At 41.3% G+C, this 21779-nt stretch overlaps 1 protein-coding gene and 1 long non-coding RNA gene across 4 annotated transcripts in view; one reads left to right on the forward strand and one right to left on the reverse strand.

Moving 5' to 3' along the window:
* The window catches only part of LOC129048764 (uncharacterized), an 89248-nt gene extending 81644 nt beyond the window's left edge, over positions 1-7604 (reverse strand). Inside the window, exon 1 of the long non-coding RNA XR_008511362.1 lies at positions 4821-7604. This is a non-coding gene — a long non-coding RNA (uncharacterized LOC129048764). The remainder of the gene's footprint in view (positions 1-4820) is intronic.
* A 1861-nt stretch (positions 7605-9465) lies between these two features.
* The window catches only part of ZC3H12C (zinc finger CCCH-type containing 12C), a 78582-nt gene continuing 66268 nt past the window's right edge, over positions 9466-21779 (forward strand). Inside the window, exon 1 of one of the 3 annotated variants that reach the window (XM_009247031.4) lies at positions 9466-9567. Coding sequence is in view for 2 of the 3 variants with exons in the window: in XM_024255900.3 (XP_024111668.2) it covers positions 10153-10176 (24 nt within the window). In the remaining variant the exon portion in view is untranslated. Of the gene's footprint in view, positions 9568-10003; positions 10177-10265; positions 10387-21779 lie in introns of those variants that run through there. The other 2 variants (XM_024255900.3, XM_009247030.4) reach the window with 2 other exon arrangements.

Consider the following 21779-nt stretch of genomic DNA (forward strand, 5'->3'; position numbering starts at 1 on the left):
ACTGCCAGTGCAATTTATCAAGAGCAGGAAAGGGACATGAACGTAAATGTTTACAAGCACCAGGCAAGTAAGGAAAATAAGTGAGGCTGGCCAGGGGTAAGACAATGGGAAGATGTGGGTTCCTGAGGCAAACTGCTGAGCCCAGGACTCACCTGAAGGGGCCACCTCTACTGAGGTCACACTCCCCTCCCTCTCCAAGTTCCAATACACTGCTTATACTGTCTGGAGGCTCCTTCACTTGCTATATGCTCCACCTGCAAATTGCTTTGCAAGGCTGGCTCCTGAACATCATTTCAGCTCAAATGGCATTTGAAAGATGCCTTCTCTGATTACCACCCACATGCCAGCTCCAGACCTGCCAGTACTCCACTCTAGTTTATTTCTTTTGAGCACTTACTATTATGTGAAATTCTTTTGTTCATTTGTTTATGTGTACATTTTGTGTCTTTAATTGTATGTTGGGTATATAATATAAGCTGTATTGGAGCAGGAAACTTTTCCAACACCTGCAACAATAGCTGACACACAGTAGAAGCTCAACAAAGCCCATTTATTAATTTTGAATAATCAAGTGATGGTTTTATTGTACACTTACTCCGTGCCAGGTACAATGGACTACAGTGATAGACTTGGCAATCATCAGAATGTAGGCAGTAGCTAACAACACAGGAATGTGTGAGAAAAGCCAGGGCATGTGGGTGGAGCCACAAGATAACGGATCAAGAGATATTCATTGTAGGCCTCAACATACAAAGAAAACCCCAAAGAGACTGATCAGGATTGTAAGGGGAGGATCCAGGAAAGAAGTGGTATCACAGAAGCCAAAGGAAAACAGAATCCACAGTGTAAGTCATGACTTTACGAGATATTCTGCTTCTGGCTGATTACAATGTACAACAGATTCCTAGATATCTAAAGACTTCACTCATTGCTGTTTCTCACTGTGCCCATTTAGACATCTCTCTGCAGAAAGTCTCACCTACATATTTACCATCTGTCTGTGTTTCCTGTGATATATCCTAATAGTGATGCCATGTCTGCTCTCTTTTTACCTTATTCAAATAAACTTTCCTACATTTTCACCTTTGGCAAACAAATTTCCATTCATATGCCACTACTCTGCCTCTCCTATAAAATTATTTATTTATTAACATGACAGAATCTACCATACTTATATTCTGATCCTGATCTGTTCCCCAGCCATCAAAATCTTGATAGTATCATGAGTCTATAGTTTTCAGCCTGTGTTAAGTGAAGGTTGAAGCCATAAGCATCCTATTTGGCCCCCTTCTCAGCAAATATATATATATATATAGGCACTTACAATTACCTAATATATGTGATAAAAAAAAAATCAGAGTTCAGGAGATGGGTAGTGACCAGAATGCAGATAGAGGGAAGATACGTGTGATATTCTGATACGGTGTTAAGGGAAAGTTTCTCTAATAAGGTGACATTTGAGCAGAAATCCAAAGGACGTTAGAGAATAAGCCTTGTAGATTTGTGTGTGTGGGGGTGGGGGGGTGGAGAATGCTCCAGAAAGACAGACAAAAAGAACAACGAGGTCAGTGTCTCTAGTGGAGAATAAGCAAAGGAGAGAGACATAAAAGATGAGGGGTTGGCAGGATACACTGAAGAAAGCAGCACCTGCCTTCAACTTAGGAATTCTCCAAGTCTGACTTAGGAAGTAGTAGTGCATCCTAATAGTGCCCAGAACACAGCAGGTGCTCAGTAAACATTCATTCAATGAAAAAATCCACAAAATGGACAGAGAATTATTTTGAGAACAAGCCCTCGGGATACCAGGTGACTGAGTTATTAAATTTATTTAAGATATGGGCCATGTCTTTTATTTTTATGATTCTGAGTCCAGTGCCAGCACTCAACAAACAGTTGTTTGATTGAATAAAATAAAAAAAGTAGTAGAATATAGGCATAGCATTAAGACAATGAAAGAAGAGGTGGTTGGTTATCTCTGGGTGATGGGATTAGAGATCATTTACATTTTTGAAACTTTATGTTCCTTAAAAAATTTCTATTATGAGCATGTTTTTCTGTTACAATTTAAAATAATATATTAAAAAACTAAAATGAACCAGATGTTGAAGGCAGTAAAAATCCATCTCCATTAACACTTCTTCAAGGCCATACAGATGAAGCATTTGAGCCTCAATTTAACTGTTGGTTGGCTATATATATAAAAGTCTTAAAAAAAGCCAGCTCCCATTTTTGTACATAGAGAACTGACCATTAAGATAATACAAGTAATTATATAGACACTATCCTACCAACACTCTAAAATGCTCTTGCAAACATATGTTTTAGCAAAGTAAGCCACAAAAAGCAGTAGTAGTACATTTCATCAGAACAGTGTCTTCTCGTAAACAAGTTGTCCTTGCCAAAGCTTACTGAACATTTAACTGCCTCTTGTAGTTATCCAAAATAAAATGACAAGTTCTGTATTTCTCTAGCAAAATCTCCATTAGAAAGTAGGGACTGCCAAAGACAGACAATGCTCACTTTTAAAAACAGATGCTTGTAAGAATGAATCAGAAGGCCTAGCCCTTCTCAATGAATCTTCAGAGGTCTGTGTATAAGACTCAAACACTAGAGGAAGTCACATGACCAGTGAAGAGCTGGAGAAACATTTCAGGGGACTACTGATACTGTTTCAAGTAAGGTAAGTCTTTTAACTAAAATGAAGGACCATGAGACACAGGAATAGGTGAATGGCTCTAATGTATCCCAAAGTATAGCCGGACTTACCTCTGTCTGTAAGTTTAAACCTGTGTGCTCTAGACTGACCACAGAACAGAAAGGGCAGAAGACAAATCGCTCCTCTAAGGTCAGAGCTCACCTCCACCAAATCCCTGAATATGATCTGTGACCCACCGAAACCATTAAAAACTATTGGATGTCTCTAGCCTATTTATCTCTCTGGCCTTAATCGCTGCCCACCAAGGCCGATGGCATTTGCTTATAGGACTCATAGAGATGTGCTTAACATTTCCTTTCTGGCTAAATCCCCTATTTCTGACTCCTGGATATTCTTGGGCTGAAAATCTCCTAGAATTCAGTGTTCAATCAAAATAGCTGTAAGTATACATTTTCCATTGACTTCCACCCTAAGTTGAAAGTGAGTACCTGGGACTAGATTGCTTGTTTCCCCTCTATGCCTCTGTCCTTAGTCACTAAGCTCACTTACCTGCCCCCATCCTAGACTCTGAAGACAATATAGACCCTAAGTCAAGTGACCTGATCTATCCCAATTACTCAAGTCTCCGGTGGTTCAGTGACTTGGCAGCAAGCCTGCCCTGCTGATAATCCTGCTGTTCCTGTAAACTGCAGCCCTAATTATGGGCTCTCTCTCCTATTTTATTGCTGTGCTAGTTGCTGTTTGTTTGGAGAATTGTTTTGTTTTAATATGTTTGCTGGACAGTTGCTCATCTTTTTCTTTTTTTCTTTTTTAACTGAATCCCTGCCTTCTTCTGCTAGTTCAGTAGTTGGCTCCTTCCTTGTTCCCTCATGCTTGAATATTTTTCTAATTCCCCAGTTCCTCTGAGATTTGAATCCTAACTTTCAGAGACTGGAGTCCTGAATCCTAGTTCCCACAGCCATGTCTTTACTACCTTCTAACAAATTAATGTTTAAACAAGCAGCCACAGGTTGGAGAGTCATCAGGGTTCCCACTGTCCATCGCCAACCTGTGTGTCTTCCACATGCCAGGCACAGAAAAACTAAGGGCACCACAAGGAGCAAGACAGACAGAGCTCCTGGCTTCAGGGAGCTTACATTCTCATGTGGGAAGACCAATAATAAATCAAATAAGCAAACACAATTCTAGGTGACGAGTGTTATGAACAAACACATATGTTCCCTCGACCCCATGCCTACAGCTGACCCACTGTGATACCTCCAGCTTCTGTGCACTTCCTCCTGTGTCTGCCCACAAGAACATTCCTGGATATTCCCCTTGGGTAAAGCAGTTCTCAACAAAAATCTTCATAGAATCTGGGTTTAGAGCTTTTGACAATTGAGTTGTAAAAACAATGACTAACACCGTTTAATGCCGGCTGGGAATCCTTGAGCAATAATGGGATCTCCCCTTTCATATGATCATAGGAATCTTTCCCTTGCCTGGGAAGCCCCAGCCTTCACACGTGCAACTCACAGGACTCCTATAACTTCCTCTTCCTTGTGACTGGGCTACTATTTGAAAAAAACAGTGGCTGGTTATTCAGAGAATGCAAAAGAAAGGCATAGACAGAGCACATATCACCAATAAATGCAGCCTTTTAAAAAATATTTTTGATAGCGAATTCAAGTACCCAATTTAAAATTCAAAAGCTATGAAAGGGTATAGAGTAAAAAGTGAGACTCTTCTCCACCCTTTCATCCCAATTATCCAGTTCTTCTACTCAGAGACAACCAGCTTTACCAGTTTCTTGTGTGTTCATCAGAGATTTTGTATGCATATATAAGCAAGCACAGAGTTTTTTTACACAAATGGTAGTAGACATTGGTCTTTACCTTCCCTTTTCACCAAACAATGTATCTTAAAGTTTATTCCATACACATAAAGCCACACCACCCTCTTTTAACAGGTGAATGGTATTTCAATGTATGGAGATACTGCAGTTTATTTAAAGTCTCCTGTGAATGGACATCTAGACTGATTCTAATACTTTTTGCCTTTGCAAATAACGTTACAATTAACATTTCTGCAATACAGTCTTCTAACAGAAGATGTACTCTAACCTGCAAATTCTATAACTCTGTTTTTAACTATCTAAATTTTGTACATTTATAATTCTACTTACCAGTTTCCTTTTAAAACAACAGATGCTTGTATAGATGAAGAGGATGCTGTAGTACACTTGAAATCCCAGGCTGAAGGAAAAATTTTAAAACTTCTGGGCAAGGCGAGCTACAATGGAATGGCAGGTATGGTCCTTGTCAGGGTGGCAAAATGCCATCTGAGTATTAAGCGTTCACTGTTCTCAAAATTCCTACACTGGCCAAACATGGCTTATAGCAGGGCAGTCGCACTATCTGTTTCAGGTAGAAAATCCATGACTTCATGACACTAGCGTATTTAAAACCTTGCAATCCTGTCTCTGGTGGCCTCCTACAAATACTGGGGAAAAAACAGAGTCATGCTGCTGGTAAGGAATCTCGTGGTCACCCACCAAAAGAAAGAAGCCCTGAGATTGGTCAGCAGCACATTTCTTGTGTCCTCTAGTTTCCTTTTCCTAAGAACTCAGTACTAAAAAGGAACTCTAGCCAGTCACTGAAGCTCATAAGCAAGGATGTATTTCAGCCCTCAGTGTCTGCCTTACACACAGCAGGTGCTTAGTAAATGGTTGTAATGCGGTAATGCTTGACGTTTCACGGGTTGTTGGAATTAACCAGAACTTCGCTAAAAGACATACAAGAATCTGTGAATGAAACATCACAACAGTCACCTGGTTATGCGTGTGAAGCTCTTCAACTAGAGGAAATCAGGTGCCGGCCAAAGAGGCAGAGGTGAAGGTGCCTCCGGGGGACCACTGATATTACTTCAACTAAGGTAAGTGTTTTGGCAGAAATGGTAGAAGCCTGAGACATGAAAGGAGGAGACAGAACTCTCCTGCAACACCAAGTGTAGCCATGGGGTCCACATGTTTTCAATGAGAAAACTCCTACGGACACAACTGGGAAACCTCTAAATAGAACTAAAAGCAGTTGCCAGGAGGTGTGCCACCTGAGGGTGACCACCTGAAGCCCTGGGAGGTCTTAGATAAGGTGACAAGGTAATTGGAAGTTCTGGACTAAGGCAGCCAAGGCGAGATGTGAAGAGGATCTGAAACTCTACTTTTAAGGCTCAAATGTGAATCTAGGTGTGTGGAAGTCTACCTAAGAGCCATATTTTAGAAGGCAGGACTGCTGCCTTTGTGACCATTCTCCCTCTAGCTGCTCTTTCCAAAGCATTTGCTTTTTACTAGTGAGTCTATTCCAAGATTTTGCCTACTCTGAAGCCACAGCCGCTAGAGTTCTTTAATTATGCGCAATTCCAAGTCGCAATCCAAGGTCCAGACTTAACTTGTAACTAAAAAAGATTTAGCTATCCAGAATCAATAATAGCTAAAGTGCCATATTTGCCTAATGCCTGTTTTGAAGTCTACTATCAGATGATCAGAATTTGATCCTCAATTTTGCAATGATCTCTAAGTTTCTTTTCATTATCCTAACATCCTCTGAATCCATGAAAATTCTTCCCAATATATTCATTCTCTCTCTCTCTCTCTTTCTCTCTAAGTAAATATAATTTGGGGGTAAAAAGAGAATATGAGTGGAATTCCCTAATGCCTATTTAATACTGAGTCATATAAACATTTTATGTTTATTTGAAATTTTCTTTCCACTCTGGTTTATTAAAGATGAACAGCCATGCCTGGTTATTGTTATCATAGTGAAAATTTTCAATTTTCATACTGATGCTCTCAATAGTAGATAATGAATACTCTCATTTACTGAACTATCTGCCTTTTTGAGATAGGACTATAAAAATTTCCACATGCATATCCTGCTGTTATCTCAAATACATGCCTAAAACCAAACTATTCTGAACATTTTTAAAAGTAGTTTCTGTACTCATACACTGCCCCTTTTTTCCATTAGTAATACTACAGGTTTCACATTCACACTCATGAAGTCATTTTAGACTTCTTCCTTTTCTTAAGTCCATCTCCACTAAGTGCACTCAATCGTTCACAAAGCCTCTATGATTTGTATACCACAGTGTCTCACTAGCGCATTTCTTCTTTTCCCTCTCTCACTGTCCACTTCGTGATTTCAGGTCAATTCTCCCATATTAGCCTGCAAACTTGTTTCCCTCACTTTTCCAAACCAACCGGTGACCATCACAATATTGGTATTCCTCTAATGGGACATTATCACTTTCTGACCAAATTCCTTCCAGATTCCCTACTGGTACACAGACTACATGGAGCCAAATTCTCTCTCTCTCTTGCTCTGTCACCCTGTGCATGAGTGAGAGTGTATTCCTTGCTTGTTTTGCAAATCTCTGTAATTTTGTCCTACTTTTCCTTTCCAGCTGTTTGTTATCCTGTTCCCGAAATTTCCCTGGCACTCTTCATATATGTTGTCAGTTCTATGAATATGTGCTTCCTTATCCTCTCCACTTATCAAAATACTACTCATTCATCACAATCCAGTTCAAATCTCCCCTTTTTGAAACCCCGACTCATCTTCTATGTAAGTGTTCCTAACCACCCCAACCTAAAGTGATTCCTCTGTCTTCTGATACCTCATGGCATTTATTACCTATACTCACATTTGACACTTATAAATTATCTTCTCTTCTTAGTTTTCTTTTAACTTTTCATGTGTTTTCATTTCTCCAAATAAATAGTAAAGTAATAAGGGCAGTTACTGTATCTTATTCACATAATGGGTCATGATTCTAGAGTCAAACTGCATTTTAGCCCCTGCACTGTTATTTACTGACTATAATCTTGGTCTTAGCTGTCTCGTCTGTGAAATGGAAATAGTGATAGGTATTTCCTTATAGGGGTTTTGTGGGCATTATATGAGACAACTCATGCAAAGTGCTTAGAATAGTATCTGGAACATGGTAAGCATTCATTAAATGTTAGTTATTATAACTATTACTCATCTCTTTTACCTTGATTTTTAACCAAGCTTAATCAATATTGAATGGAGTTCAGCTGAGTCAATTGTGCGATACAAGGTAAGAGGTAGACTGTGTGGGCAGTATACTGCGGAGTGGAGGAACTTCCTGGCATTACTAAACCCGTGCCATAGATGCTGTCACTTATCGTCAAACAGCCAGCCTCGTTCGAAGGCCCTGCTAGGTCCCTTAGAGATCCTAAGATTAAGGGCCTCTAACTCTGCTCCAGAGACCTCTAAGGTTTTGGCACAGTGTAAAGGGGCTGCTTTCCCAGCCCCTACTTTCCTGCCGATAAATTCTGACCTGGCTGCAGACAGCAGGCTACCAATCTTCCTAAGGGTCTTCAGGGTGGTATGAAAAAATGTGGACCTGGCCGGGCACAGTGGCTCACGCCTGTAATCCCAGCACTTTGGGAGGCCAAGGAAGGTGGATCACTTGAGGCCAGGAGTTTGAGACCAGCCTAAGCACATGGGGAAAACCTGTCTCTACTAAAAATACAAAAACTAGCCAGGTGTGGTGGCACACACCTGTAATCCCAGCTACTGGGGAGGCTGAGGCAGGAGAATCGCTTGAACCCAGGAGTCGGAGGTTGCAGTGAGCTGAGATCGCACCACTGCACTCCAGCCTGGGCAACAGGGTCAGACTCTATATAAAAAAAAAGTGTGCACCACAGAACCAGAGAAGCCAGCCTACCTGCCTACCTGCAATTTTATTTAATCGGCTTAATGACTGGCCTACTGACGTGGAAAACAGACTCAGTAAGACACTCTCCTTTCATCTCACAGGCAGAGTCAGGATGCCCATGTGCACCAGCCAGTAGGATACTCTCAGCTAGGACTCCATCATCAACAGCTAAAGAGCAACTGATGCTGGCCAAAAAGATGGGGACATCTGTGCTGCCCAACTGAGCCATAAAGGCCTATATTTGGTAGAGAATATTAAACTGAAAATTATCAAGTTTGAACCCCAATAAGCATCATGAATATCACTACCATTAGGCAGTCCAAGCAAATTCAACAGATCCAGGCTTAAACCATATATATGCCCTACTGAAAACAACTCAGAGGCAATAACTAATTTTATGAAAGGTGAAAAGTTGGCCAAAGGCATGAATCGTGGTCCAGTGAAACAAATGCGTTCTTTAGATATAACAGACCTGAATACCTCACATTCAAGCTGTGTAACAGCAGGTAAATTTTCTAACCTCGATTTTCTGATGGATAAAGGGGTTTCTAATACCCAGCTCACATGGCTGTGGTGACAAACGGGACAGTGGATTTAAAGCAGGCTATTTGGCCCGTGGCACATGGTAGGGGTACAACCCATTCAGTGTCCCTCCCTCTCACTCCAGAAGCAGACTCATCCTGCCCAAGGCTCCTCGTAATGATTCCAAGGACAGGTGAATAAGGTTATTTGAACATTTCTGAAACATTGACTTAGTTTGTACTGGGTGTTGTACGATTCACAGAAGTAGAAAGACTCTCTGCTCCCGGTGCTTTTCAGCCTGCGATTCAGGCGCCCACCTCTGTGCAAAGGGCTGTTTCCTTCCGATCTCCTGAAAGAGATCTGGATGTATCTTGGGTTCAACCTCGATTTTGACACGATTGCCATTTCCATCAAAGCCAATTTCCTTGCTGAAAGAAGTCCTATCCCTGGGTGAAATCCCAACAGCTTCATTTGTTTAAATTCTTTTATTGGCCTTGCTAATGCAGGGTGTGGTTTTTCCTCATCACGGAATATTGATAAGTAAACAACTACGGGGAACCTGCCCTAAGAAGGCGGCCCGTCGATCTCCTTGACTGCCCGGGACATGATCAGTGTTATTGCTGGGTGGAGAAGGTGTCGCCGAGCGGAAAGGCGCCGTCCTGCACCAGGTCGGGGGAGCGGCGCGGGGAGGTCGGGACCCCTGGGTTGGGCCGGGGCAGGGAATGGGCGCGAGGGGAGGCGGCGCGGGAACCTCGGGCAGCCCCAGCGGCTGGGTCGAGCCCGACAGGTTCCAGCAGCTCCCCTCACCCTTCTCCACGCCTCTCGGGTTTTCCCCTTGGCTCGGGGTTTCCTGTTTCAGTTCTCGGCGTTCTCCAGCAGCAGGTGCTGGTTTGCCAACCTAAGCTCCAGAGGCGGCGACGGAGGAGAAGGAAAAGAGGGAAGGGGAGGAGGAAGCGGCGCGGCTGCGGTGGCTGCGGGCGGGCGGGCGGGCGAGGAGCGCGGAGCGAGGCGGCGGAGCCGGGTTCGCTCTCGCCCGCGGAGCAGCGGCACGGACGGCGGGCAGGGCCGAGCCGAGCGCTCGGGCGCGCCCGAGCCGGGGCCCCGGCGTGCGGCCAGCTGGCCGGGCGGGAGGCATGAGGGAGCCTCGCGCTCGCCCCGCGCCCTAGCGGCGGCCGCGGCAGCCCAGGGCTGAGGCGAGAGGCGGCCGCCTGCCGGAGGGCCCCGGGGCTGCCCCAGCTCCAGGGCATGTAGTGATGGCTGCGGAGAAGAGAATGCAAGTAGGTTGACCAGCAGATTCGAGTGCGCGCGCGTTGGGTGTGTGAGTTGTGCAACCCGGGGAGGGGGCGCCGGGGCTGCGGCCCGCGGAGAGGGCGCGCGGGCGGGCGCGGCTTGGCGCGGGAGGGCCAAGGTGGCCGCTGTCTCCGCGGGCCCCGCCGCCCGCTCGCCGCTTTCTCGCGGGGCTGGCTATGCCGGGTGGCGGCTCCCAGGTTTGTCCTCGGGAAGGGGGTGGGGGGCGCGGACCGCGGCGAGAGCGGTCCTGGGGTAGCCAGTCGTGGGGAGGGCCGCGGGGCCGCGCCCGGGTGCCGGGCGGAGGGCGCCGGGGCCGCAGCGACCTCGCCGTGTGATCTCCAAGCCCAGGCGGGTCGGGCTCCGGAGGTCGAGTCACCGAGCTCCCGCCGCTCAGGTGGGGCCGAGCGGAAAGCCCGACGCATCCTCCCCGCGGGCAACGCCGTCCCCGCCGGGATTTCGGGCGAGGTGAGGCCGGGCTCCCCGGCCCCGCGGCCTAAGGCACCGGTTCCCCGCCCGCCCGGGGGCATAGATCGTGAACATGGAGGCGGGCTCGGGCGCCGCGGATGGAAACGGACACACTGCGCTGCCCCAGCGGCTCAGACTCGCGCGCGCTCGTGGGGCGAGACATCACTTGGCATCTCGGATCCAGCCCCGGCCATTCGCTTAACTATCCATCCCTCCATCCAGATCGCCAGCACCCCCAGGCCGGGCGTCACGAAAGCCCCTCACTCCCCCCTCGTCCCTCCTTCACCCTCAGGCTCCAGTCCAGATCCCTTTTACACGCTGCGTTCATTTTAGCTCGGCTGTTCACATTTTTAACTCCCTACTAAGAAGTGTTACAAATATAACTTGGAGAAATGAATCCCGCTTTTCTTCCCTAAGCTGTCTCATTTCAAGTCCTTAAAAACAGCCCTAACATCCAAGTACTGATTACTCTGTCTGGGGTTCTTGTCATTTGGTTATCCGTTAATCTCGGTTTGTGCTCGGTGTCTTGTGATAAAAAGATGAAATACGAATCCAGATTTAGGAAAAAGTTTTCCTATTGGTTGACAAGACTGTATTGGAGTACCCCAGGCCCATCAGGCGCTTATTGATTCAGACTTTTTTAAAACCATTTTAGAATAGATGCAGAGATAATTGGAGCTAAGTATTGTATGTTTAGAAATTTGGCAACGTTGTTCAGTTTTTCACTTGTTACGTGCTTGAGTTTTTCCACTTTTAAAATGCATATTATAAACGGAAAAAAAGATAAACCTCAAACACAATTTTTGACTTTTCAAGAACGAGAAGTCATAAATACAGTGTGTTATAAATGTTTTTGTCTTAATGGACTTAGGATTTAGACGGTATGACTTCCATTTATTTAATCACATATACAATTAATTTTAGTAGCAGTTTCTTAATTTTAGTGTTCTCTGGTGTTTGACTACTTGATAGCTTCATCAAACATTTGTAAAATTAATCTTAGTGTGATAAGCCCAGGAAGATGCCTATTTCAGACTTGACCCCCTGTTCACCTGTTTTCTTCAACAATTTGGCATGCTTATTTCCAGTTACCTAAATCTGTCTATTTGATGGTACCATAAAAATAGAATGGCCTGTTGACTATGTACCCATAGGTCAAAATGTTTTAATATTTTTACATGAAAGAGTCTATTTTACTTTCAAAGTAAGTTACAAGATTCTACTTCTAGTATTTGGTCACCATAAAAGTACTTAAACATTATAACCAAAGTAAAATGAACTTTTAAATAAACAACAACAAAGTGACTGGCGTTTTTTAGCCTTTAATAATGGAAGTCTAACGGAACTATTTTAGTATAATGGGAAATATTAAAGGATAGGAAACAGAAACTTGGAATGTTTCTATACTGATGGGAGTTTTTATTAGTCACTTCCTTTTACTAAATTTTTGTTTTAATGACCAGACTATATAAAAATACCGTATTTTATATTATGGGCTTCTCTGGAGCTAGGTTTTCATGGGTTACCAACGTCTGCAAAATTGGATCCCAAGTTGTTAATAGAAATTTTATCTTTAAAACATTTTTCTCATTCTAGAACTAGGTCTTCATTCTAGCAGACCACAGTGGTTGCTACATTAATTTTAGTTACTATCACAAATGTAAAAGTGTTGCTGTTATAACTTCTTAGTGTGTTTCATTGTTTTTGTACATAAATTTAGGATTCTTTAATTCTGATTTGATAGCATTTTTAAAGAAACAAGGTATTAAGTAGAGAATGTTTTTATCTTTTTACTGTTGGAATGTAGAATAACACTAATCTGCAGTTATTGCTCATTTGAAACTGGTATGCTTCTGTTCCCTCTGCAAATAATTACTTATTATCACTCTAGCTGCTGTGTAAGGCCCCCGACCTCTAAAAGGATAGATTATGAACAGAACATAATGCTAAGTGGAATGTACTAAGTTCCGTGAAAAAAGAAGTGAGAAATTCAGGTACTGGGGAGTGCCTCAAAGGTAGGATTTGAGTAGGTAGAGCTGGTTGGGAGTCATTTCCAAATGAGTCAGTGAACCCTGGCAGGAAAGCAGGGAGTGGGCGGTCCAGTATGTGGCACATGGGGCAGATGACAGGAGTAGTGAGTGGGTAAGTTGGCGAATAGAGTTTTGGAGTATAGTTTTTATTAGAGCAATATTAAGTAAATAAGATGGTCAGTGAATAATGACAATTAATTCAATCACGATTCCAAATTTAAGCCTAAAATATTGAGATTCCGGGGTTTGATCGTAAATCTACCAAATGTTCTAAAAAAGCTTCTTGTGTTTTAAGTGCTAATATGCCTCATGGACCTGCAGCATATGAAATCTCATGACTTTACGAAGTGAAAACGTGTGAAGATTCAACAAAACACATGTTATAATCTATGCTGCTGTTTTGCAATTAATAGTTCAGAGAAAGGATGATCAATCAAGAATGTGATTTTTTAAGAAAGATGTATTTCACCCCAGAATAGATCTCCAATTTCTTGGTGATTCAAGATTTGTTTAAAATTTTCATAGGATTAATGTGTAAATTAAATGTCTGACACATAGTAATTTTTGGCATCTGATAGCATAAAGATAACTTCAGATATGTGTTGTGGCGGTATCAATTCTCTACTGTTGTTTTGGTTTTTGTAGGTGACATAGTAATAGTCATGTTTGTACACTGATGTGCCAGACAACATGCTAAGTCTACATGCATTATCTCATTTAACCCTTGAACACCTTTATGCATTGCTTCTATTATCCCCAGTCTATAGATGCGGAAGCTGAGACACTGAGTTTGAGTAACTTGCCCAAAGTCATATAGCTAGTAAGTTGCAGAAAGGAGTTCAGACCCAGGCAGTCTGACTTTATAACCCATGATCTTAACCACTGTGCAAGTTCTGCCTCGATAGGATTCTGTTTTTAGTTCTCTAAAAAGTGTGTCATCATTTATGTTGTTTTGTTGACATACACCATTTGAAAATTAAGTGATGCCTAGTGAGTATGTAAGACGAGAAGCCTTTCCTCTGCAAAGTATGACAGTAATAGGACAATACAGAAATCCTGTCTGGCCAGATAAGTTGAAGGCAAGGACCATGTCTTTTTGCCAGGCTGCTTGGGTTCACTAAAGAGACAAATCAAAAGACTCCAGTTTCAGTCCAGCATGGCAAATGATGTAACAGCAGTGTGGTTCACAAAAAGGAGCACTTTTCAGTGAAAGCAACAAACATTTTTAATGAGTAATATTTTTTATTGATTTTTATAACTTTTCTCAGACTATAGAAATGTAATGTGCTTATTGTGGAAAAAATTAGAAAATATAGAGAAGTATAAAGAATTTTTAAAACATCTGTAGTCCCATAATCCAGAGATAACTCATTTAACGTTATGGCAAATTTCTCTCTGTTTAATTATTCTTAGCATCATCAGAGGATTGTTTTACTTTCTTAAGGGAAAATGGAAACTAATTGCACCTAAAGTATAATATACACGGTTTTACATTACAACACTGACAATAATTCTTATGCCCAGTAATGTAGCCTGAAGCAGAGCTCATAAGCAGATACCTGAACATTCAAAGCATTCTGCATTTAAGATAAGTATCACATCTCTAAGGGTGGATATGGAATAAGTAGAAAATCCCATGGTCTTCCTGCTTACCTGAAACATTTTAAACTATCTTCCCTCACCTTTCGCCTGGGTCACACCTTATTCAGGCCTCAGCTTAGATATCACTTGGTTTACTGCATTGTGGTTTAAGTTTGAGAACGCTATGAGACATTTATTGTGCCAAGTATTGTGCTAAGTGCTGTACATGTATTAATGCATTTAATGCTTACTACCTGCTTATGAAGAGGCATTTCAGTACCTCTTTTTTCAGATGAGGATACCGAACCACAATGTGGTTAAATAACTTACCCGAGTTCCCACAATTAATAATAGCAGAATGAGGGTTCCAATTAATTTAGCCAGGCTAAGTCCCTGTTAAAACAAATACAGTCATGCACTGCATAATCATGTTTTAGTTAAAAACAGACTGCATATATGACAGTGGTGCATAAGATTATAATAGAGCTGAAAAGTTCCTGTCACCTAGTGATGTCATAGCCATCTCCTGATGTCATAGCACAAGGCATTACTCTTATGTTTGTGGTGGTGCTGGTGTAAACAAACCTACAGTGCTGCTGATGGTAGAAAGATAATGAACGATTATGTTACTGGGTTATTTATTTACCATACTGTACTTTTTATTGTTATTTTAGAGTGTACTCCTTCTACTTATACGAAAAAAAGTTAACTGTAAAACAGCTTCAGGCAGGTCTATCAGGAGGTATTTCAGAAGGCGGCGTTATCATAGGAGGTGACAGTGCTGTGCCTGTTACCGCCCCTGAAGACCTTCCAGTGGGACAAAATGTAGAGGTGAAAAAGCAGTGATCTTGGTGATCCTGACTCTGTGTAGACCTAGGCTAATGTATGTGTTTGTGTCTTCATTTTAAATGAAGTTTAAAAAGTAAAAAATTTTCTAGATAGAAAAAAGCTTATAGAATAAGGATATAAAGAAAGAAGATATTTTTGTATAGCTGTACCATGTGTTTCTGTCTTAAGCCAAGTGTTATTACAAAACAGTCCAAAAGTTAAAAAATGAAAAAGTTTATAAAGTAAAAAAGTCACAGTAAGAGTAATTTATTGAAGAAAGAAAAATTTTTTGATAAACTTGGGGTAGCCTAAGTGTAGAGTGTTTATGAAGTCTACAGTAATGTACAGTAATATCCTAGGCCTTCGTATTCACTCACCACTCACTCACTGACTCATCCAGAGCAACTTCTAGTCCTACAAGCTTCATTCGTGGTAAGTGCCCTATATAGGTGTACCATTATTATCTTATAGACTGCATTTTTACTCTACCTTTTCTATGCTTAGATACACAAAGACTTATTGTGTTACGGTTGCCTACAGTGTTTGGTACAGTAATATGCTGTACAGGTTGGTAGCCCAGGGCCATAGGCTATACCATATAGCCTAGGAGTGTAGTAGGCTGTATAGCCATCTAGAGGTTTGTGTAAGTATACTCTGTGATGTTTGCACAAAGAGGAAATCGCCTAAGGATGCATTTCTCAGAACATAACTTTGTCAAGTGACACATGACTGTATTAAAGTCTGTGTAACCTAATACGTGTCAATAGATTTGTCTAGTATTGTGAGGTTTAAGCAAAATAATAAAGTCATCTTTCTTAGGAGTTTGGTTCTAAAAGGATACATCTTTTTCCTGTATAATTGGAATTATATTACTTATAGAACTTGATATCCTACCTTCGCTCTCTCATTTAACATAACTAAGGATTTTCTCATGACATTTAAAAATATTTCTAACATTTTATTATTTAATCATCTAGTATTGTGAGGTTTAAGCAAAATAATAAAGTCATCTTTCTTAGGAGTTTGGTTCTAAAAGGATACATCTTTTTCCTGTATAATTGGAATTGTATTACTTATAGAACTTGATATCCTACCTTCACTCTCTCATTTAACATAACTAAGGATTTTCTCATGACATTTAAAAATATTTCTAACATTGTATTATTTAATCATTCTACTGTTTCAGTTAGACATGTATTTTTTCCCAATATTTTAATATTATAATGCTTTAGTTAACTAGCCCAGTGAAATTCCTTTTTCTGCATCTGTGTTCTTAGGATGGATTCCTAGAAGTAGTGATAAAACAGAATAAACTTTAAGGTTTTTTTATGCCAAAAAGCTTTTCAGAAAAGTTATATTGATTTGTACAACCATTAACATAGAGTCAGAGTACTGATTCATCCCATGTTTGAGCCACTAAGTATTAACTTTGAAAGTGCTTGACAGGTTGATGATGAGCATTAATATCTCATTTTAATGCTGACTTTTCTACTTATATTTTAAATTATTAAGGGACTACAAGCTGGTTAAGAAAAGCAAAGTACCGAGAAAAGGAAAGCCACCTAAAATCTCCTTACCCAGAAATAACTTCAGGTTAATATTTTGATATATATTCACCCAAATTTTTTTTATTCCTGTAGTTATACTTTACAGAATTTGTACATTAATTTTTAAGTAAAAACATATCACTGTTACAAAAATCAGCTGGGTGTGGTGGCATGTGCCTGTAAAACCAACTACTCAGGAGGCTGTGGCAGGAGAACTGCTTGAACCTGGGAGGTGGAGGTTGCAATGAGCTGAGATTGTGCCACTGCACTCCAGCCTGGGTGACAGAGCAAGACTCCATCTCAAAAATAAAACAAAAAAAAAGAAACAAGCATTTCCTAATCCCCCAGTCCTACGCAAAAGTAATTGGTAATTGCTTACTTCCCTGTGTTTCCAAAATACTTTTTTTCCCATAACACTTGCATATTAGATGATAGTTAACTCTTCTTCATTTCTTTTCTGCTTTCTGTCTCTACTATTCATCTGTGAATAGAGAAAATACTACCTATAGATTAGTCATAAGAATTAACTGATAGTACAAAATGATAATGATAGTACACCATACTGTACCTAGGATTTTTACCTTGTTAGTAGTCTTTAGGCTCCCTGAGGGCAAGGACTCTGAGCCACATTATTTTATCCTGATTCTTCTACAGAGTTTGGCATATAGTAAATACTTCATGAATGTGTTTTTATTATTAAAAGCTATATGGTACTTTTTTTTTTTTTTTTGATACAGTGTCTCTCTATGTTGCCCAGGCCAGTCTCGAACTCCTGGGCTCAAGTGATCACCTGCCTCCACTTCCCAAAGTGCTGGGATTACAGGTATGAGCCACCATGCCCAGCAAAAAGCAATATAGTACTTTAAATGAATCTGCTGGTAAGTGGGTATGATAAACAAAAGGAAGTACAGGCATACCTCATTTTATTGCACTTCACAGACATTGCTTTTTTTTTTTTTTTTTTTTTTTTAACAAATGAAGGTTTGTGGCAACTGTAGGTCAAGCAAGTCTGTCTGTGCCATTTTTCCAATAGCATTTGCTCCCTTTGTGTTGCTGGGTCACATCGTGGTAGTTCTTGCAATATTTCAGACTTTTTCATTATTATTTTATCTGTTATGGTGATCTATGATCTGTAATCTGTGATGTTGCTACTGTAATTTTGGGGGGTGCCAATAGAAGATGGTAAACTTAATCGAGCAGTGTTGTGTATGTTCTGAGTGCTCCATCGACCAGCCATTGCCCTGTTTTTCTTCCTCTTCTCAGCCCCCCTATTCTGTGAGACACAACAATATTGAAATTAGGCCAATGAATAACTCTATAATGGCCTCTAAGTGTTCAAGTAAAAGGAAGATTCAGGTTCTCTCACTTTACTTCAAAAGCTGGAAATGATTTAGCTTGGGAAGAAAGGCATGTGAAAGCCAAGCTAGGCCAAGAGGTAGGCCTCTTGCAACAAACAGCCAAGTTGTGAATGCAAAGGAAAAGTTTGAGGAGATTAAAAGTGCTATTCCAGTGAACACACAAATGAAAAGAAAGGGAAACAGCCTTATTGTTGATACGGAGAAAGTATCAGCTATACTTTTTCTGTATTGCTGGTGATGGTCTGGATAGACAATCAAGCCAGCCACAACATTCCCTTAAGCCAAAGCCTATTCCAGAGAAAGGCATTAACTCTCCCTAGTTCTATGAAGGCTAAGAGAGGCGAGGAAGCTGCAGAAAAAAAGTTGGAAGCTAGCAGAGGCTGGTTCGTGAAGTTTAAGGAAAAAAGCAAGAGTGTTAGGTGAAGCAGCAAGTTATCCAGATCTAGCCAAAATAATTGATGAAGGTGACTACACTAAACAGATTTTTCTATAGACTAAACAGCGTTATATTGGAAGAAAATGCCATCTAAGACTTTTATAGCTAGAGAGGAGAGGACAATGCCTGACTGCAAGGACAGGCTGAAGGACAAGCTGACTCTCTAAGGGACAAATGCAGCTGGTGACTTTGAGTTCAGTGTTCATCTACCATTTCGAAAAATCCTAAGGCCCTTGGGAATTAATGCTATTTTTTTTTTTTTGAGACGGAGTCTTGCTCTGTCGCCCAGGCTGGAATGCAGTGGTGCGATCTCGGCTCACTGCAACCTCTGCCTCCCAGGTTCAAGCGATTCTCCTGCCTCAGCCTCCCGAGCAGCTGGGACTACAGGCCCGTGCCACCATGTCCAGCTAATTTTTGTATTTTTTTAGTAGAGACGGGGTTTCACCATATTGGCCAGGCTAGCCTTGAACTCCTGACCTCATGATCCACCCACTTTGGCCTCCCAAAGTGCTGGGATTAAAAAGCATGAGCCACCTCGCCCAGCCCAGTGCTATCAAATTAATTAAATCTACTATGCCTGTGCTCTATAAGTGGAACAACAAAGCTTGGATCAGTTTACATCAGTTTACAGCATGCTTTACTGAACATTTTAAGCCCACTGTTGAGACTTACTGCTCAGAAAAAAAGATTCCCTTCAAAATATGTAATATTACTATTCATTCACAGGGTACCACCAAGAACTCTGATGGAGATTTACAAGGAGATTAATGTTGTTTTCATGCCTGCTAACAAAATATCCATTCTGGCAGTCCAGGGATCAAGGAATAATTTTGACTTGCAAGTCTTATTATTTAAGAAATATATTTTGTTAAGGTTACAGCTGCCATAGATAGTGATTGATTCCTCTGATGGATCTGGGCAAAATACACTGACAACCTTCTGGAAAGGATTTACCATTCTAGATGCCATCAGGAATATTTGTGATTCATGGGAAGAGGTCAAAATAGCAGCAATAATAGGAATTTGGAAGAAGTTGACTCTAACCCTCATGGATGACTTTGAGGGCTTCAAGACTCCAGTGGAGGAAATCACTGCAAATGTGGAACAGATAGCAAGAGAACTAGAATTAGAAGTGGAGCCTAAAGATGTGACTGAATTGCTGCAATCTCATGATAAAACTTGAACAGATGAGGAGTTGTGTCTTCTGGATGAGCAAAGACAGTGGTTTCTTAATTTGGAATCTGCTGGTGAAGATGCCGTGAACCATTGTGGAAATGACAACAAAGAGGATTTCAAAAATTCAACCTAGTTGACAAAGCAGTGGCAAGGTTTGAGAGGATTGACTCCAACCTTGTAAGAAGTTCTGTGGCTAAAATGCTATCAAACAGCGTTGCATGCTACAGAGAAATCTTTCTTGGAAGGAAGGGGAAATCAATACAGCAAACTTCATTATCATCTTGTTTTGAGAAATTGCCACAGCCACCCCATCCTTCAGCAACCACCACCCTGATAAGTCAGCAGCCATCAACATTGAGGCAAGACCTTTCACCAGCAAAAGGAATATGACTCACTGAAGGCTTAGATAATTATTAGAATTTTGTGGCAATAAACTGACTTTAATTAAGGCATGTACTTTTTTTAGACATAATGCTATTACACATTTAAGAGACTATAGAATGTTGCAAACATAACTTTTATATTCACTGAGAAACCAGAAAATTTGCATCACTTGCCCTATTGTGATATTCACTTTACTGTGACGTTCACTTTATTACAGCGGTCTGGAACCAAAACCACAATATTTCCAAGGTTTGCCTATGGATGAGTAAGAGATGGTTATAGTAATACATGCCGAGCAGATAGAATTGATACCCAAACATTTAAAATTTAACTTGGAATGCGTTGTGTGATTTCTTAAGGGGCAATACACATTTGCCTTTGAAGAATATAATTAACCTTATTTACTTCTCTTAGTAAAATATTATAAAAGTGAATCTTCCAAAAAGGTAGTCTTTAAAGTTTTCAAGAGCAAAACATTTTAACTATTTTAAATGGAAGAATTTATACACATGTATATTTTTCTTCTTTCAAATAATATGTAGCCTATGATTTCACTTACTATGAAAGATAATAGTAGCTAACATTTATTGGTACTAACTTTATGCCAGGCCCAACATTGAGAGCTTTGCTTAAATTATTTAATTTAGTTTTACAACTCTATTGGGTATGTACTGTTTTGCTTATCTTCCAGGTAATGGAGTTGATGCCTGGAGATTGGAGATGTTAAGTAGCTTGGCCCAAGTTATTGAGAATTTTTTTTTTTTTTTTTGGAGACAGAGTCTCGCTCTGTTGCTCAGGCTGGAGTGCAGTGGTGCGAACTTGGCTCACTGCAAGCTCCGCCTCTTGGATTCATGCCATTCTCCTGTCTCAGCCTCCCGACTAGCTGGGACTACAGGCGCCTGCCACCACACCTGGCTAATTTTTGTATTTTTAGTAGAGATGGGGTTTCACTGTGTTAGCCGGCGTGGTCTCGATCTCCTGACCTCGTGATCTGCCCGCCTCGGCCTCCCAAAGTGCTGGGATTACAGGCATGAGCCACCGCACCCAGCAGTTATTGAGATTTCTAATTTATCCTAAGTGGCATAGCAATATTTGTTATGCTTTTTGTTTGCTTTAGATGGTAGGGGGCAGCAGGAACCAATTCTTTTTTTTTTTTTTTTTTTGAGAATATCATGAGATTGCAGCAATTCAGTCATATCTTTAGGCTCCACTTCTAATCTGTTACCCAGGGTGGACTGCAGTGGTGCAATCTTGGGTCACTGCAACATCCGCCTCCTGGGTTCACGCAATTCTCGTGCCTCAACCTCTCAGGTAGCTGGGACTACAGGCATGCACCACCACACCCAACTAATTTTTGTATTTTTAGCAGAGACGAGGTTTTGCATTGTTGGCCAGGCTGGTCTTGAACTCCTGACCTCACGTAATCCACTTTGGGATCATTTCAGCCTCCAAAGTGCTGGGATTAAGGAGTGAGCCACCGCACCTGGCCAGAACCAATTTATATGGATTCATGTTAGTGATTTGGGGTCTTGTCTCCTTGATGTTAGCTGTTCCTTGCTGACATCATCATTCCCTCCCTGTAATTTGCAGGAGAGACTTACGCTGTGGATTGTGAACCTGGATGACAACATGCTAACATTATATATTAAATAAAAAATGTTCAGGCAGTAATTAAAAGCTGTAGGATACTCAGATAATCTAGGTTGAAGACCTGAAAGGCTGCACAGTGTGGAGAGAGCAGGTGGGCCCTCTGAAATCAGGTAGACCTGGATTTGAATCCCAGCT

This window comes from Pongo abelii, chromosome 9, assembly GCF_028885655.2.
Source record: "Pongo abelii isolate AG06213 chromosome 9, NHGRI_mPonAbe1-v2.0_pri, whole genome shotgun sequence".
Classification (NCBI taxonomy): Eukaryota; Metazoa; Chordata; class Mammalia; order Primates; family Hominidae; genus Pongo; species Pongo abelii.